This window comes from Haliotis rufescens, unplaced genomic scaffold (assembly GCF_023055435.1).
Source record: "Haliotis rufescens isolate VD_foot unplaced genomic scaffold, xgHalRufe1.0.p SCAF_9, whole genome shotgun sequence".
In the NCBI taxonomy this organism is placed as follows: domain Eukaryota; kingdom Metazoa; phylum Mollusca; class Gastropoda; order Lepetellida; family Haliotidae; genus Haliotis; species Haliotis rufescens.
Genome location: NW_025964383.1, coordinates 2449393 through 2469476, shown reverse-complemented (window position 1 = coordinate 2469476; position 20084 = coordinate 2449393). Strand labels below are relative to the sequence as shown.

The window sequence follows — 20084 nt, the reverse complement described above, 5'->3', positions numbered from 1 at the left end:
TTCAGCAGTAGTATTGCACAACTTCTGCTGTACTCTCATGCCACTATCACAATGCATCATCAAACATTTCACAATACAGGGGAAGAAACTTATGAAATGAAATGTACTATAGATGTAAGTGATGCAATACCCATGAAGTAACATCCAGATCGCATCAATTAACCCACTCAAGTTGGAGAATCTTAAAAAAGAAGTCAAGTACATGTTGGAGAACGACATCCTTGTACCAATAGATACTGATGTTGTACTCACCTAAAACAGGGGAACTTGTTATCCAAAACTGACTTGCCCCCATACCAATAACTGATGACAGTATTCACTGAATTGGTCGAATAATGTTTGTGAATTCTTTTGAGATTTCGAAGATGTATTACCAGAAGCCACTATATAGCTGTGTGTGCAAAGAAGATTTTTGCTTTTGGTACACCAGATGGACTTTATCAGTACAAGGTTATGCCATTTGGGTTAAAAATGCACTGGATACCTTTCAAAGACTCATCAATGAGGTCAAGTCAGGCCCACAAGTCACAAAGACTTATATCAAATACTGTAAATCTTGAAATTTATGTGTCTCCAAATTAAAGCGACTGCTGACCCCTAGCCAAAATTGTGAGTCAATATTAATGCAAAGGCTGTAGATAACTCACTGGATCCCTATTGTGTAATTTCTATTCTTTGAATGACATTGTCACAGCTCCATCCTCAATAAACCCTGATGTTGAATATATAGTTGTTTGTGTTTATTATATTTAAGTTGGTATTTCTGCTATAAAAAGTGTGCAGTGAGCACACTTTTCTTTTCTTATTGTTGACAGTCACTTGGGAGAAATAAATGCAAAGTTTTAATTAATGCAAGCATTTATCGCATTTAATTTACGTTCACATTAATTTCAAGATTTCCAGTACATTATCAGCCATTCAGTGGAGTGGGATGATCATTTAAAGAGAATCCATGTCTTCTGTGAGAGACTATCACAGGCAAAAATGACAAATTTTGCAATGAAGTTTGACAAGCACCTTGCCTTAATTTTGTCATTGCAGCATTTTGAGGCGTGTTTGGGAACTACAATGCACCCCGATGAAGTGTTTAACTGATCACAATCTACTGACTTTTCTTCATAACAAAGATTGATATTTCTTCACAATCAAGACAGGGTAGGTCCAGAGTTGATCACATGGTAGACCAGGTGCTCCCTACTTCAGCTGGGGATGAGATGAGGTCAGATGCCAACAGGGTAATGTTGGCAGGATGTCATAGACGATGCCCTTGAACTGTTTGATTGCCATTCTAGAATGGTTGAGTAATTAAGAAAACACACAGCTTTATGGATATAGTTTCAATGAATATTCTTGCACCATTATCAAGCTGGGGTGACTACATTGTAAAAATCTACATCATATGTTGCTAAATGCAATACACTGGAAGTTGTTATTCATAAATTTGTATGTATCTTACTCTCTGGTATTCTCAAATGTACACTCTCAAATCTCTGCATGTCCAGATCTTTGTTTTGAGCTCATCGTCAGATGGGGAACACAGACCCAAACTGTCTTAGTGTCAGGACCTAAGAATGTCAATAATGGTCACTCTTTATGAGCATGCTGCTTCAATAGAATGAAGACAATGACGATATAGAAGTAGATGACCATTATGTAGACTTCGGTGTGCAGATTGTCAGAAAAACTAACTGTAGCATGTCCATGAACTATGTTTTCATTCCAGTACAAAAACATACAAATTATTCCTGTGCTTGCATTCTCTGGTCAAGAAGAAATATGTTTGTCATGAAAAGTAAGAGCAGTGTTATTAAAACATTCAATATAATATGCATCATGGCACCAAACGTAATCCTGCGGTGTACAATATATTTGCAGTATTTGAACACCGGTAGCATTTCTCACAAAATCCACAGTAATTGGTGTTTTCAACAGCAAATTGGTTGGCTGATATTGTTAGTCATGCCTAAATCTTAAATTTGGATGTGAAGATGTGTGATGGTCAGTAATAATCAAGTGATTAAAGTAGTGTTTCCGTGTGTCACTACTTTCATCACTTGATTATGACTGACCATTATTACAGACCATATATATGTTATGACAGAGGCACAATCGTCCAACATTTCCTCATGCTAAGTCACTCCACTAAACTTTGCAGATCCTTGTGAAACAGATTTTAATTCCCTGTTGATTAGTAGTATAGGTAATGATGGTTCTGGTTCACTTCCACTGGAGTCAGATTTATATACAGATAGAATTTTTTATGTCAAAATGATGATGCCATTCAACAATTATCATGAGTTGTATTAAAAGAAATATCAATATTAATTAATAAATTTACTATAGCCCACGAGGATATTGGAAACGTATAGGAGCAATAAAAAAATTAGCCACTGCGGCTAAGGTATCTAAAGATGTGGCCAAGGATTGGTTAAAGAATCAAGCGATGTGGCAAATATACTTACCGATATATCCCGAGGAAGAAGTTTGATATTTTTACAACGAATGAAGTTCATCAGGCTATTGTTTCTCCCCCATGATAAGGCTAGACGCAAAACGTATAAATACGCTTTAACCGTAGTGGATGTGGCTAGTCGATACAAAGAGGCTGAGCCATTAACCTCGAAAGATTCAACAGAAGTAGCTAATGCACTAAGTCGTTTAAATATAAACGCGGACCACTAAAATGGCCTAAGCTATTTCAAGTAGATCCTGGTCGCGAGTTTATGGGATCGGTAACTAAACTGTTAACAAAGCACGATGTCAAAATCAGGCGTGGTGAAAAAGAGGCCCACCGTAGTCAAGCTATCGTTGAAAGATTTAACCGGACATTGGTGGAACACTTGTTTGGCTATCAGTATGGGATCGAAATGAAATCGTAACGATTAAGATCAACCGAATGGGTGACACGATTATCAGCTGTTGTATTAGCGCTAAATAATGTAGTAACGAGATGAATCGGGAAGAAACTATACGATGCCATTAAAATGAAATCTGTGACTTCTGAATCTTCAGCACCGAGGAGAGGCAAAGAACAAAAACTTCCGGATAGAGTAAGCGTAAGATATTTATACCAGCCCGGTGAACTCGAAGGAGGCCTACGTCGCGCAACTGATCCGATTTGGTTCTTAAGATATATAACATTAGTCGATTGGTTATGAAAGAAGGAGAGCCTATTCTTTATTATCTTAAAGATGGACTGGGCAGGGCATTTGTAGGAGAAGAGTTGCTCATAGTTCCCAACGATACAGTATTACCGCCCCTAAGTAACCATAATCATAGGTAGTTACACCATCCTTATCAATCCATCTTGTCTTGTTCATTCTTAACCGATATATCCTGTGATTGACACTACTTAAAGAGTTCATCTCGTGTTTGAATGTTCTACCATTGAATAATGCTTCTTTATACTGTCCGTGTTTGATATGCTTTTTTACCACACACTTCTTAACACCCTTAGCTTTTCTTATCTCCTCATTATCAGACTTCTTTATAGAATACAGCTTAGGTCTTAATCCGACATACTCCGCTATAGGGGTCCCAGCACATTAATCCTTCATCGTACCTCACACCTTTTTATTTACTACGCTGTGCAGTGGATTATCTTTTGGGTAATCGCTCGTGTCGTACATATCTATTTTTTCTGCCATATCTTTATACACATCCTCGGTTGTATTTCCATCAACAAAGAATCTGTGTCGGTATATAACACCTCGCACCTCTGTATGCGCTTCTAATAGATCTTGTCTGCTGTACCCATGCAGGCATCCTTCACAGAAATATTTCTTTCTAGCATGTTTTGTTTGATCGTATAATAGCCTGCTAAACTCTTTATCCACGTATAATGATATTTATCATCTTTTTCGATCAGAAATGAATTGATTCTGGGAATATGTTCTGGGGCGGAGCTTATCCTGTGTACAACAATTCCTTTAGAAGAATGTCCAAAAACATTTATAGCTAAATTATTTTGCTTTTCCACCTTATCAATTTGTGAGATTGGTGTAGGTTCGTCTATACCATCAAGGTTTAGTCCATCGTTTTGGGGATAGCTAGAAGACCTATCCGGATTTTTGTCTATGGGAAACAATGCAGATCTTATCATCATTCTGAAACAGTCATCGCTTTTATTTTTTACATTAATTATGGCTTTTTTCTTTTTATAATACGAGGGTAAATCTATATAAGATCCACCTTTGAAAGGCATATAATTTGCTATATCTAAATATAAACTATCGATTTTATCCACACCCCAACCTGAACCTCTATTAGTCTAACGTTCTAAAGTTTCTTGTATCCTCTGAATTGATTTATCTAATGATGTGCTTATAGTATCGGATTCGGTTATAACTTCTTGATTGCTCCAGAAATAAGGTTCGGTATATTCAGTGCTATCGTCTGCGTTACTTTTACTCAATGACATTTTAACCGTCAGCTGGTATTTTATACTATTTGAATCATCTAATTCCTCGTTAATTTTGCTCGATACGATGGGCTTAACATCATTAACATCCATGTTGGAATTAATATCCATCTTCCAACCTCTTAGATATTTACCAACGCCAGCTGTGGGTACAAATTTTAACTCATTATTAACAACAACATCGTCAAGTGATTGATTATTATCTAGTAAAGCGATCAATTCAGCTTTTCTCATTCGAAAATAACCTCTCAGCCCACTTTTTTTCCTTTGAGCTTTGAGTTCTCTGACAGTCTGGGGTTTGTTGTATTCCAAACCGAGTAAATCAATCAATTCAGCTTTTCTCATTCGAGAATATCCACGTAGACCAGGTTGCTTTGCCAAAGCTTTCAACTCTCTGACAACATAAGTCATTGTGATATATAAATACATGTGAACTAATCTCTAATTGGTTTGAATTCTACCCAATCTATTTATCTCATTTCGGTAAGCCTTTTTCCTCTCATAAATAATTTGAAACCGTTTCTTGTCAGCACCATGTTTCTTACATAAACAGTAACTACCTTTGACCCCAATCCCACATACAGAACACGAATAATTAATATGCCCTTTTCTAATTGCAATGGAATGGATTCCACAAAAATCCGCCATACAGCTCTTTCCACAAATTTGTGATTGGCCCATGCGTATGAATTTACATCTTGATGTGCCCCTCGCCTTTGTGATAAATATACACTTCTAGTATCATTTGTCTAAATGTGTGTCGTAAGCAGTCAGCGCTATTTATAGATTAGCAGTCAGGGTTATTATTAGCTGATAAGACTCAGCCTGACATAGTGTGTTTACAGGTCATAGTGTCTGATATGCAATAGATCACACCAGTCAATCCAAAAACTATAAATGCGATCTCGCGGTTTTTCTGAGCCTTTGATGGTGTATAAAACTGACTTATTGTTGGTATCTGTATTGGGTCAAGTTTCTTTCCATATAAACAAGGAAGTATTCCTGCATGGCAGATTCAACATGCTTAAACGTTTGAATTGAATGCCCCTCTTTACGCAGTTCATCATTAATAAAATCTAATCTCTCCATTCTGCGCCTGGCCCATTGTGACTGGGCTGCTTCGAGTTGTTCTAATGCTTTATTATGTCTTTTCTGCTCCTCTCCTCTCATACTAGAAAATAAAAAATTACTCCCGAAAAAGCTAAAGCATTAACAATAGCTCCACCAACCGTCATCGCAATTGATGCCATATTTATATGAATATAAAATATTCAAATGTTCAATAATATGAAATATTCAAATGTTTCATTACTTCATTATGTCTTCCGGGATAAGCCCTTGTTTGATAAGCATATCTTTTGTTGCCATTGCCAATACTATATGAAGAATCATCATACCGATATCATAACCATTAAAATCTAGCTTGGGTGGTGTGGCTTTAGTAATCATTTTAGCCATACGAGCATAGCCAATGGCCAAGCCGCTGACCACCGCTGAATGATACTTTGCGTTTACCAACATTTTACCGTCCGTAACTGGAGTAGTCATTACCATTATAACATTATATGAGGGCTTACCTCTAATTGAACTTGTTGTTGTGTAATCGGGGGTGACGTCTTATAAAACAACCATACCACCGCTATAGCAACAACCCCTAGTGTATAGGGAGCCCAAGCTCTAATCGGACGACTATGTTCAATATTGTGTATTAGTTTTGCCTTTCTCGGTAGCACACCCTTCCTACCAGCTGCGACTTTTCGAGGATTCTTAGTCACTCTGGCTTGTAGTGCAAGTGCTGGTATTTCCTAATTCACTTGTGGTGCAATCTGTGTTTGTGGTGTTTCCTCGTTCACTTGTTGTGCAGTTGGGGTTTGTACTTGTTGTTGCATCTCCACAATCGGTGTCACTTGAGTCTCCATTATTAGTAAGTGGGCACCTATGTTTAAATTGACAATACCTAGCCGTTATTAAAGCGGTGGTCACCGGCGCTAAGAACATTCCGTATCTATGATAAAACTCACAGCGCTTATAGCGTGTTCGATGAATGGGTCTTTCTCGAGAGATTCGCATAAATACATGCAATGTTCTGCCGGGATAGGAAGAAACATACTAGCTACGGCTGTGTATAGTTGTAACATAGCCGAACCTATCGTTTTAGTCATGGTAGCTCCAAGTCTAGACTCGTAACGCGCGTACAGTTTTTTAATTTCTTCATCGGTCATGTTATCAATTTTATCAGTGGTATAATTTCCCCCAAAATATTGGGAGCATTTTCCACTGGCTACCAAAGCGGCGAGTCTTTCTCTATGTTTATCTGTATGTTGGTCTACATGTTGATCTGGTTCTTTGAGCATTTATTCGATAAGTGCTTCTCCAATATGTAATACCTAAGGAGATATTTAAGTATAACATAATAAAATATGACATATCCAATACAGCCTGAAATAATTAACTGTTGTGAAAGAATGAGGATTTCAAACCACATTATTACATAATAACCGCTGTTTAATTTATCGTATTTTTGCTATATTTTTGCTAAATTTGCTATATTTTGCTATATTTTGCTAAGCAGTTGCTATATTTTCCCAAGCAGTTGCTATATTTTGCTAAGCAGTTGCTATAATTTTGCTTAGCAGTTGCTATTTTTGCTATATTTTTGCTATATTTTTGCTATTTTTTGCTAAGCAATTGCATAAGCAGCTGGTTGATCTGTTTTTAATTCAAGTTGACAGTCCTTCATTTCTGCTCACAGTTTTCTGACTTTATCTAGCTCGAGCTTGGTATAAATAACATCATTTTCTCGTAGACATTCCTCAAATGAATCTCGGTCTTTACAATGAAACAGGGCAACCCATTTGGTCTGCTCTCTGAGATCTTTCAAGACAGAGTTGTATTTTTGAGTAAGTACCCAAACGCTATGCTGAGTGTGCCGTCGGAGAATGCTAAGGCGACACTTTTTTTATTTCTTGGTTTACGGATTTCAAACTCATTTCAAAAGTGAGGCAGGCCAATTAAAAAAAAAAAAAAGAAAAGCCTCTCACATTCTTTTTACCTGAATTTTGTCCTAAAAAGTTAGGTAGGTATGAAAAAAAATATCCTGGCGTAATAAAAGTAAAATAACTCAATTTTTCAAGAACATTTTATTATATCCCTGGCACTCAGCTTGTGCAAGGATGGCAACATAACAATATTCATGTCATGGGTGGAAATGCATGAAAGACGCTGCTATTTTGGCAGCATGGGCAACGTTTAACTCTTTCAACACCAGCCAACCAGAAGATTCCTGCTGTGACACCAAGTTCCCAGAGACTGTTGTGTGATAGATGAAACCAACATTTATCAAGGAATTATCTGCTGAAATTAACATCTTTGCTACTACATGTTTGGCCATACACTGTTTGAAAGATCTAATTAATCCTATTCTTTATAAATATGAAAGTTATGTGTATTTCATTATTTAAATAATTCATGAACAACTAAATAAAGTTTGTTTTAAATAAATAATAATGTAAGCTAAAACATTCATAACGTCCAAATTAAGCGCAAATCTAACAATTTTTTCGGCAAATATAAGAATTCATAAAATCCACTTACCTATTTCTTTTTAATTTTCATTTGTTTACGTTGTTGGAACATTATTTTAAAAAGAATTACAAATAATATCTGTCATCACCCATTTCCCGATGATAGTGGCTGTCAGCTCACTGACATGAGGAAATACCTCGGTTTTCAAAGCTTCGTATGAATAACACATACGTCCTGCCATGTCAGTATACATTAAAAAAACTTATATTGTTTCACCGACAAAATCTGCTACAAGGTTCGTGATTGGTCAAATTTAAGCACGTGACCTAAGGCAGCTAATCAAATTACAGCAACGATAATTTTCAGACTTTCGCGAAAGGTTTGGGTTAAATCATGTTATTCTGAACGTTTTAGCATGAAATCACGATCTATATTAAAAATATGGAACTTTATGGATGCATAGAGCTAGGTTTCGAGCTGTGACAAAGATTTCTTATGCATATATTTTGGCATTAAGACATCGTGTCCGAGCCGAGAAATCGAGGCGACGAAAGGCGAGATGTCATTTGACTGACGATTACATGCGATCGCACGAAAAGTTGGAAATAATAACTAAGATGTCAGTTTGGCAACTTTTATAGATATATTTTTGATGATTTTATTACTTTGTAAATAAAGAAGTTTCAGAGCGTGAAACGTCTTTATTTTGCTATTTGACATGTTTGATGAGGACCCGTTGTCGAAGTGTGTCCGAGAATTTTATTTTCAATAACATTGCGGGAAATAGTGTCAAGTGAATATATTTTTAATCTATAGATAAAAAAATGATAAAATCCAATGGAATACGTATTTCAGACATTGTGAAATGTGATAGATTTAAAAAATGAATGATATGACAAGTAGGTTAATATAATTATAAACTATTTTGACGTGGCTTGGACGGTCTACCGTGCGGTGTGACTTGTTTTTTTGAACGGCCAACAGTGTTGAAATAGTTAAACTGGTCACCACTGTGCTTTGCGTTGACAAGCTTTGATGGTATTAGAGAAGGATCCCAGCAAGAAATATCAGAGTGACTTCCCTTTGCTTTACGTTCGACAAGGAAATGAATTTTATTTTTTTTGGAACTTTTTGTCGAAAAGATCGGCGGGAATAAAAAAAAAAGTAATTTTCATTTTTTTTTTTTTTTAACATTTGGACTTTGAAAGAGCGGCGCATCCGTAAACCAAGAAATAAAAAAATTGTCGCCTAAATAGGAAAGCATATCTTTCTTTTTGGTAAGTTCTTTACTCGCACTGCAGTCGTCTATTATGAAAAGGGTTGATTCTCCTTTGTATTTTTCATGACATACTCATAAACAGTCTTGTAAACGATGGCCCGGATCAACTGTGCACCCCGGGATCATTCATTACCCAATCTCTCGATAGGTATGTTTTATTAATGCTTATAGTCGGACACAAATAATAATATGATCGAAAACGTCCCGACAATGACTTTGTAAAATATCTAGAATAAAAGCTGTTTTTCCGCAACCCTGGGGTTCTTTAGGTAAAAGATTATGAATAAATCGCTTGCACGAATCTTCCATTCTGTTTATTAAGTTGCGCGTCCATAATCACGTACAAATATGTGTTTAATTTACCAGCCGCTTCCTGGTGCTTCATTTCCTGTATAGTAACACCCTCACTGGCATTTTCTATTTCCACCCACTACCGTGTAGTTGGTCATCGTCTTGGTTCGCATGTCGAGCCATAGCGCATACTTCGTGGAAAGAAATTCAGCAATCGATACATCCCCGAGAGACAGATCTTTCATGACTGCGTTAACTTCTGGGCTTCGTTTTATAGAAGGGAGTTTTTAATCTCATCCCACTGTTGATATGCTCGCATGCCTTGACTATATAGTTGATTAGGCACGCCCTCGATAGTCAATTCTACTTTTGTAATCTTGGGGTTGTAGAACTTCTCGGTATCTCTTGCAAATGCTTCAGAGGGGTCCTCGAACAACATTAAAATACCCTTCAACGATCTCGCTGGGACGATTAGGTTGATATTCCACGTCATATCTCTTTTGTTCCTGGTGATCTTTTGGTGTCGAAGCATTCGATCGTACAAAATGGCTTAACTTCCGGTATACTGGTTACGAATTTCTCTGGCTAATTCAGGATCTGTTATCATATCATACTCCAGTGACATACTGTCAATAGAATAGCTACTACGATCTTCAGTAGCTTTGATTACTCTGCCGTAGTCATTAAAAGTGAGTTAGTATTCTAACCTATCGCCTAGGGATGCTTGATAAAAGGGCATGTGACTATCTAGTACAGTGGTCCCTCGCTACAACGCTACCAATTGGGTCCAATTAATTGGTGGGCGTTATAGACGTTTAACCGAGGCCGAGGCGGGGGAGCGTGCTCGGCAAATCTCAAATCATCAATATGTGTTTATCTCACGTCACGTCAAAATAGTATATATTTTTATGGACCTAGATCTACCTGTACTATCATTCATTTATTAAATCTGTCACATTTCACAATGTCTTAAATACGTATTCCATTTCAATTTATCATTTTTTAACGATAAATTAAAAAATTATTCACTATTTCCTGCGATGTTATTGAAAATAAAATTCTCGGACACACATTTCGACAACGGGTCCGCATCGAACATGTCAAAGAGCAAAATAAAGACGTTTTAAGCAAATCTTTAAATATAATATACAAAGTGATAAATAAAATCAACAAAAATATATCTAAAAGTAATCAAACTTACATCTAAGTTATTATTTCCATCGTTTCATGCGATCGCGTGTAATGTAAATCAAATGACATCTCGGCTTTCCTAGCCTTGAATTCTCGGCTCGGACACAACGTTTAATGCAAAAATATATTTCGGGACACGCACACACATTTTGTTTAAAAACATTTAGTTGGTAAAACGCATTATTATGTCACTTCTCATAATATAATTGTTGTTGTTGTTCATATTTATGACCTTGGCTATGTTAGCCTTGGTCCAGAGACTAGGATAAGATGGCATCACCCTTAGCCAAGCTGGGGCACCAACACAAGAACCTCTGCCAGCATGTGCTGACCTGGTACATAGTGCTTCTTGTATATATATCTACCTGTAAAAAGCAAACTTATAAACAAATATCAACATCATTTTTGGATTCTGAAAGAATCTTGCAACTAATAATTATGCCATGTCAATTTCATATTTACGTAACAGTACTGTTATGTTTACTGAAACTGTTGTGTTATGGTGCTGTTCATCCTTAAATAATTACAGCATTAAAAAAGAAAAGAACATGATCTTTAGTTGTGAGTGTTGTCATGGTAATGCATTTACCCTGTAGCACCGTTACAGTCAGCACAATGAATCCAGGGGACCAGCAGTTCATCTGATGTTGACACTAGTCACACAATCATCAGATGATCCATACTTTCAATGTAATGCAAACACATTAATTATCATTATCAGATATTGGATTTCCTCCAAAAGCATGTTGACGTGAGTACCAAATAATTGAATATGTTATTCATACAATATTAAATGATTATGTTTTAATTTTAAAGAAAAAGTCTAAGTATGAAGCATCTCACATCAAATGGCCTCTTTTGCCATGGCAGTCATTTTGACTTTTTTTAAATGAAAACCTCACCATATTGTGAAAACATTAAGCATCTTCCAAATACTTGACCACATGATGTCTGATACTTTCAGAAGAAGACACTTGAACACATTGTTACCTTGCCTCTTCACAGCCAGAAAATAAATTACAATTTGTGCATATGTGCTCGCATTCACTATGTCAAGGCTGGCTAAATATCAATCATTCCTAAACGTCCACAAACCTTGGCTTCAAATTTGATGGCAGCTGCATACAACATAGCAACATCTTCCACTGTGATGCCTTGTTTGATTATTTGCTCACAGTAATTCTTCAAAATGGGTTCACAGTATGCATTGGCCAAGTCAAGCAAGCCTGCAATATACAGATTAAAACACTTAAAATATGCACAGAAATGGAACTCTTGTGGTGCAGGATACGGCTGAGCTGGTGTCTCCTGGCCAATACTGATACATTATACTCCATGACTGTGTCACAGATACAATTGGTGAAAAAGGCATGAGCATCAAGGTAACATACATCATACAAAGAACAATGGCTGTTGGAATGATTATATTGTATGGAGCAGGAGAACACTGCCATTTATGTCTTAAAACCTAATATACATAATAGCATTTTAATCACATTTTGTTATTATCTGTTTGTAATCTAATAATGAAAAGATCAAATCTTCTCATTAATATTCATAATATTATATTACAAGATATTAACTTTGTGTTATTACAAAGCAATACACAACTAACTCTTTTCTCCTATCATTGGAATGCTGACATTATTGATATACTAATCACAAGAAGGTTACTTCCCCGGTGATCATGAAAAAGTTCCCATGCATTCACTTTTCCAGTTATTAGCCGGGACAGGCAGCTGATTTCCCATAAGGCTCATTGACTACAGCAGTGTCAAATCATAGAGTTCTTTATTGTGAAGGTAGAGAATTTACTGAACTCCTTAATTTGAGAGGTAGGAAGACAACATAGCAGCCATCTTAGTTGTCTAATTGCTGGTTGGAATGTATTAACCAAGTCGTTAACAAGAGAATAACTCAGCCTGATCAATCACTCACTTGTCTGCAGAATTTTCATGCTAAATGTGACTTTCTCATTGAGCGAAGAAAATCAATCATGATGCATGTATTCTAGCTAGGAAGATTTCAATAAATTTCGAGTTCCCTTGGGATTGTATTGCAGCAATGCCAGATAAATATACTACAAACAAAAAATAAGTGAAAGGATTAAATGATAGTGAAGGTGTAATGATGATAAATGTCTGTAAAATGAATTTCATCTGTGTAGATCAATATGTGGTGTGTCCTGCATGGTGGGTGATACATGCACCACACCTTGATGGCACAATGTTGATTAACTTGCGTATGGTTGCCTTTGGTATTGCCTGACATTCTGCCTAAAAAGCTTCCCCAAACTCTCTGCCCGAGAACATCCCCAAGATGCTCTATTTGGGACATGTAGGGGACTTAGCGAGCTAGTCCAACGTCCGTATTATGCCTTCTCGTTTTAGATAATCAGGCACAATATGGTCTGGCATTATCATCTTTCAGTTCAAACTTTCTGCCAATAATATTAGCAAATAGAACAATGACAGGATGCAAAATTTCGTCAACATATAGCAGGCCTTTCAAATGTCCATTCAAAACAAGAAAACAGCATTATCACTATCCCCCGCCATGGGGCACATTAGAATTTTGTTTGTTCATATAATAGTGAATACAAACTATAGAAAAAGAGTCCTATAAAGCCTTAGAAATAGATAGGCACTAGGGTCGCTTTATGTCATCAGAAAAAAAATATGATTAAATGTGAAATTAATACACAAAAAGCCCCTTCTCTGGAAAAAATCATTTATGGCACCAATTCTCTTATCTCAGTCTTGATCAATACCTCTTTGATAAGCTAAGTTCAGTAGTTTCTGAGAAAATATGTCCCCATTGCAGACACTACATGTATGCACTTTGTAAAATACCATGGATCAAGGGCTGTAACTGTGTATTCACAATTGCACCAATTTTCAGACTCAGTCTTGACGAGTATCTCCTAGATATCCATGCAATCTTTCATTCATTTAACTTCAGGAGTTTCTGAGAAAACTTGTACCGAGTGCAGACATTATTCACTCAGATGAAAAGCATGGAGCAAGGCCATAACTCTGTAAAAAAATGAATTTGAGACACCATTTTTTAAACTCTATTAAGATTGTGTATAATCAGTGTTTAAATTTTTTGTTTTTCTAGTGTAAATATTTTTTTCTCCATTCCTATATCCGACACCCCACTTTGTCGCGGGGTATAATAACCAAATCACTTTGCCAGTCATGTGTGATACCACCCAACATCATGACACCACTGCCCCCATACTGATCATGGTCTAGAATAGTTGCCATGGCATACCGCTCGCGGCTACGATGTCAACTACATTTTCTGCCATTTGTGAATCAAAGGCCAACCTTGATTTCTTTGTACATGGTGTAACTCCATTGGCACACAGCCCGTCCCTGGTGATGCCTAGCCCACCCTAGTCTTTGAGGCCTATGATAAGCTTAATTGTTTGATAGGCATTACTTGGTAAGTTGTTAGGGTCAAACCCTTCACAGGACGCTTTGCTTGCAGGCGGGCTGCATACAGCCGGTTTTTAACAGAAGATGTTGAATTTCGCTTTTCTGTTATTGTACGGAATTCTCTATTCAGCAAGATTCAATCTACTGAGAAGACGATCTTGGCTATGTGTTGTTTTTTAAGGCCTGCCACACCCATGCAGGTGTCATTGCAACCACACACATTTGGCGGTACTTGTCCCACAGTCAAGAAATTACACTATTAGATTTGCCAAACATTTAGGCAACATGGGATAATGACGATCCCCTCTCTATCCTTACCATGAATTGTCATTTTGTCTGTTCCTTAAGATTCTGTCTCACTGACATTTTTAAGTGTGTCTTTAGCTTAATTGCATTAGTGAGTTTGCCTATAGGTACACACATTTGGCTTTGTGTACACATGGATTACGTGCTGTTTTAATGCCTGATGTGAAATTTCATTGTGATTAGAAGTTGCATTCAGTACTGTAAATGTACACTTGTAGCTGCAAATTTCGTCATTTTTAAACATACATCGATAAAATTACTGCACGACATGTTAATATTATATAATTATATTTCAAATGGAGTTGTAAGCTTATATATAACATTACATAAATAACTTGTTATAAAGGACGAAAATTTAGTTAAAAGGTACAGCCAGAAAGGTAAGGGGTATAATTCCACAATGCTTAAAAGTGGGCCATTGTAACTCAAATGTCATGGTGATAATTTGCAATGGATGACAATATATGTTTTAGTCTGTTTCAGTCGTACAAATGGGTATCTCTCATACCCTCACGTCTAATCGCACGTTTAAGGGGAAGCCAGAAGCTAGAATGTAAACATTAAACTTGTTTCCATCCGGTTGCGCACGCACCTCCCTATGACATGTCACAAATCTCTCAGCGCGCCTCTGAGCTGGTCGCTCGAGAAAGTCTTTCGCGGTAGATTGCTAGTTTGTATTCTACTAGTACTTTTCTCTTGTCTACAGTTGTTCTAATAAAGTAATAATAATAATATGTCTTACCTGTAGACTCCTGGAATGTAATCCTTGGTAATCCATTGTTTGTGTTCAACGTGAGTTTCGCTGTTTGACAGTGATTATACACATGGCAACATGTCGGGCATTTGTGCCTCGTGTCAAAGTAGACCCTCACAAGTATTGTCCTTCCTGCATCATTAAGGACGGGTTTTCAACGTGTTCGTGGGATAAACGTTGTAAAGAATGTGAGAACTTGTCTTCAATAAACTTTAACTTGTATCTTCGGGCGTTGGCGAAGCGGGCTACTGACCAGCGCTACAAGCAGAGAAGATCATCGGTTGGATCCTTAGACTCTGCACCCTCCACATCAGGCCCTGGGGGTGGCGAGTCGGCCACACCTAAGAAATCAGTTGATAAAGACCCGCCTCAGTCAACTTCTGTTTTCGACAAGACACGTGACCGTTCGCCTGCTGATGATACTACCCGCATGACTGATCTTCGTCAATCGGTTGATCGAGAGCGTCACTCAGCCTCCCCTGTTACGACGGGACCGGGTGGTGATGAGGACCATGAGGGGACTACGGTCCCCAGTCGGTCCACATCTCGTTCTACCAATGACGATAGGGATGTCGTGCGGGACGACAGTGGACACAGAAGTCGTTCCCGTTCAAGTCGGGACGACAGGTCGAGTGACACTACCTTTAGACGTGCTACCGGTAGGGGGGAGACTTCATCACTAAGCCCACAAGTGGGCTTTCCTCAACGACCTTTACGTTCAGAACATTTTGACAACAGGCTACGCCCCACGCCTGAGATCGACGCCACCACTGCCGTCATCCCCGACATTCCACACTCCACCAACGGATCGGCTGACGGAGGCCATCGATTCGTTGGTGGAAAAGGCGTCCGTACTTCGCCTAGGGACATCGACACCATCGCCGGAGTACTACTCGCCCATCTTTCTAGTACCCAAGAAAAACTCCATAAAGATGCGGCTTATTTTCCATTTCAAAAAGTTCAACGCAACATACCTCCGACAACCCGACACATTCACCATGATATCCCTCAGCTCTCTGCGTCGGATGATATTACCGAACGACTTCCTCGTCTCGATAGACCTTCAGGACGCGTATCTCCATGTACCAATAGCTTCCGAGTTCCAGAAGTACCTTTGATTCAAATACCAAGGTATTCAATATCAGTGGGCGGCTGTCCTGTTTGGACTTTCTACGGCCCCGTGCATTTTCACACGGATCATGAAGACGGTCGTAGAATGGCTCGATCAGCAGGCGATCAGGGTCGCCTTCTACCTAGACGACGGGCTCCAAGCTCACCAGTTCACAGAAGCCCTTCAAGGAGAGTTAGCGACCACCCTGAGTCTACTACGGTACCTCGGGTGGATCGTCAACCTTCAAAAGTCGGACTTGGTACCAACTCGGGATCTACAGTACATCGGGATACGCTTCCAGACGGGAGTCAATCTGGTCAAGGTACCACAAGACCATCAGGACAAGATTGTCAGCAGCGTTCTGACGCTTCTACATGCCCCCGCGTCGGTGCACACGTGGCAGGAAGTCCTCGGTCTGTTGACATCGGCCCAAGACCTGACTCGCCGATGTGGTCTTCAACTTCGTCTGCTGCAGAGATTCCTGTATCCCCCACCTGGAGTTTCCCAACCTCCTGGTTCCACTTTCGGCGCAGCTACGTTGTCATCTGGAGTGGTGGCTCCAGCCGTCGAACGTTTGCGAAGGCGTCTTTATGAGCGAGCCTCCGTTCATACTACCCCTATTCGTAGACGCGTCATTGGATAGCTGGGGAGCGCACTTCGGGGACGACCAAGCGGCCGGGCTGTGGTCGATAGAAGAAAAGGTCCTCCACATCAACTGCCTCGAGATGGAAGCAGTGATTTAGGCGGTCGAGTTCTGGAAACTTCGACTCCGTCGGAAACGGCTGATGATACAGTCGGACAACTCCACAGTGGTCCACTGCATCAACCAACAGGCCCTTCTGGACCGGACATTCAGGTTCTACGCCCTCGTCGACGACTTGGACATGGGCGTACGCGCCCGTCACATCCCGGGGGCCAAGAATGTGATAGCCGATGCCCTGTCGAGACCATCGAGGCTGTCCCCACAGAGTGAATGATCCATCCGACAGTCTTTCACCTGCTGACAGATCGACTCTGGTTGCCCCAAGTAGATCTCTTCGCAACCCGGTACAACAACCGCCTCCCTTGATTCGTGTCGCCGGTTCCAGACCCACGGGCATGGGACCACAACGCACTAGCGATATCGTGGGAGGGCCTAGATGCTTACGCATTTCCGCCAACAGTGCTTATACCGTCGATACTGGAGACAGTTCGTCAAACGGCCAACCTACGTCTGCTTTTGGTCGAGCCTTATTGGCCGACCAGAACGTGGTTCCCGGAACTTCTTCAGATCATCGATCCGCCACCGTTCCCGTTGCCAGATCGAGACGACCTCCTTCTTCATCCTCACACCGACGACTTGCATCCGGGGATAAAGAACTTCCAGCTTCACTCCTGGGTATGCTTAAGACCTCGTTAATGAAGAAAGGGTATTCGGCTAAAGCGGCAGTGCTTGTCTCGTCGGCGCATCGAGTTATGACTCATAAGCTGTACGATGACAAGTGGACCACTTTCTCCATTTTCGCCAGGTCTCATGGCTTCAACCCGGCGGTAGCGACCCCACCACAGGTGGCGGAGTTCCTAGTCTATCTCCGGTCATGTCGGCGTCTGAAAGGGTCGACGATCTTGACTTATCTGGCAGCTCTGGCTTCAGTGGTGCCGTCTCCTACGGGCGACAAGCTCACTAAAGTACCGGAGTTGCAGAAGATTCTACGTGCCTACATGGTTGAAGATCAGTCACGTAAATTCCGACCGCCGGCGATGTCGTTCTGCGCAACCTGTCTAGTCAGGCTTACGAGCCTCTCGATCAGGTCGCGTTCGACTTATTGTCTCAGAAAACAGCTTTCCTTCTCTCGCTGGCTATGGCAGCGAAAGTTTCGGAAATACATGCCATTGACGTCGGTCGGATTACGTTCGATCAGCGTAAGCATGGCAACGTCCATCTTTGTCTCAGATGGGATTTTTTTAGCGAAAAATCAACTTCCTTGCCAAGATCCGAGAATGTTCCACATTCCTTCCTTGTCTGCCATTATGGGCCCTCATGATCACGCTGATCTCACCCTGTGCCCAGTTCGTGCGCTTCGTATTTACCTGCAGCGTTCTGAACAGCGACGACAACATTTTTTACGGCTGTTCATACCGCTCTTAACCAATGCAAAGAAAGAGATTACACTTAATACTCTCTCCTTTTGGTTGAGAGCGGTCATTCTCAGAGCTTACGAGGCGCAAGGACTCGCACCTCCCATCTCCTCTCATCTGCACGAAGTTCGAGCCATAGCTTCAACATGAGTACACAGTTTGGTCCACTCGTAGTGGCACAACCGATCTCCCAGAAAAGACAGTGAATTTGTGCTTTATTCACTTTGGACTTTTTGCTCGACACTTCGTGCCAGTTAACAGGTTACAAAAAAAACTGTTGGTGAATGTACGCATTCTTTTGGTTTTTGTTGCATGCAGTACTTTGGCTGTTTTATTATGGTTATTTGGTGTATGCATCGTCTTCCCATACTTGATAGTACTGCTCGTATTTTTAGTTACCTTGTATACTGCGAGTTGCTCTGTAACTAAATTATGCGCCGACCAAACTTCGATCGCAATTCAACTGATGTGTGCAGTTGTCTTGTCGCATCGATAATTAGTTGTGTGTCGAAGAGCATTAACCATGCTAGTTTTAGTTACCTTGAATACGGCGAGTTGTTCTGTAACTAAATTATACGCCGACCACACTTTGATCGCAATTCAACTGACGTGTGCAGTTGTCCTGTCGCTTTGATAATTAGTTGTGAGTCGAAGAGCATTAAACATGCTGTTTCAGTTACCTTGTATACTGCGAGTTGCTCTGTAACTAAACTATTCATCGACCACACTTCGATCGCAGTTCAACTGACGCATGCAGTTGTCCTGTTGCATCGATAATTAGTTGTGTGTCGAAGAGCATTAACCATGCTGTGCGTTCGTGATGAACAACTTGTCTCGTCCGTGCATCTGGTCGAATGTTCTATTGTCACTACAGGGGTGAGGAACTTTGTACATTCGACGTGGAAGAGGTCACTTTCTAATTACTTTCCCGACCCTCCTTCCAGTGTTCCGTCGAATTCTACCCATTTGTACGACTGAAAACAGACTAAAACATGGGTTTTTCAGATTAAAAACGATGTTTAATTGGTCTGTTTTCAGTCGTACGTTGCCACCCAGCCATCCCCACAGGGAAGTAATCCAGTCCAGTCCTGCTTGATGGCTTATTCTTTGAGATTTGTGACATGTCATAGGGAGGTGCGTGCGCAACCGGATGGAAACAAGTTTAATGTTTACATTCCAGCTTCTGGCTTCCTCTTAAACGTGCCACTAGACGTGAGGGTATGAGAGATACCCATTTGTACGACTGAAAACAGACCAATAAAATATTGTTTTTAATCTGAAAACCCCATTTCTGTCTTGTTTTATTCACAAGTAACCAAACTGTTCCAACAAACATATCAATATGGAAACACTGCACTTGTGATTTGTAAAAATACTTGACGCTATTTCAGCATAACAGAACATGACACTTTTCACAGTGAAAATAATGTCAAACACATGTTCGAACAAACATGATATTATCTAAGTTTTATAAATATTGTGACCTAGATCTACATACGATATGATATTGGATGAAAAAATATGTAAAAGATATGCAAGTTCTACATCATGAATAAAACTGTAAACAGCAGAATAGAATGATTATATGTACTTTATTCACCTGACATTCACCTCCAAGAAAACACCATGTATGTACAACAACTTTA

The 20084-nt window shown here is 39.6% G+C and overlaps 1 protein-coding gene across 5 annotated transcripts in view; it reads right to left on the bottom strand.

Annotated features, from left to right (window-relative positions):
- The window catches only part of LOC124110392 (RCC1 and BTB domain-containing protein 1-like), a 216023-nt gene that overhangs the window by 44971 nt on the left and 150968 nt on the right, over window positions 1–20084 (bottom strand). For 2 of the 5 annotated variants that reach the window (XM_048391010.1, XM_048391016.1), the window contains one exon: window positions 11802–11932. The exons of 2 other annotated variants lie outside the window; for them this stretch is intronic. In XM_048391010.1, the coding sequence (XP_048246967.1) occupies window positions 11802–11932 (131 nt within the window). Of the gene's footprint in view, window positions 1–11799; window positions 11933–20084 lie in introns of those variants that run through there. One more of the 5 variants, XM_048391013.1, reaches the window with a different exon arrangement.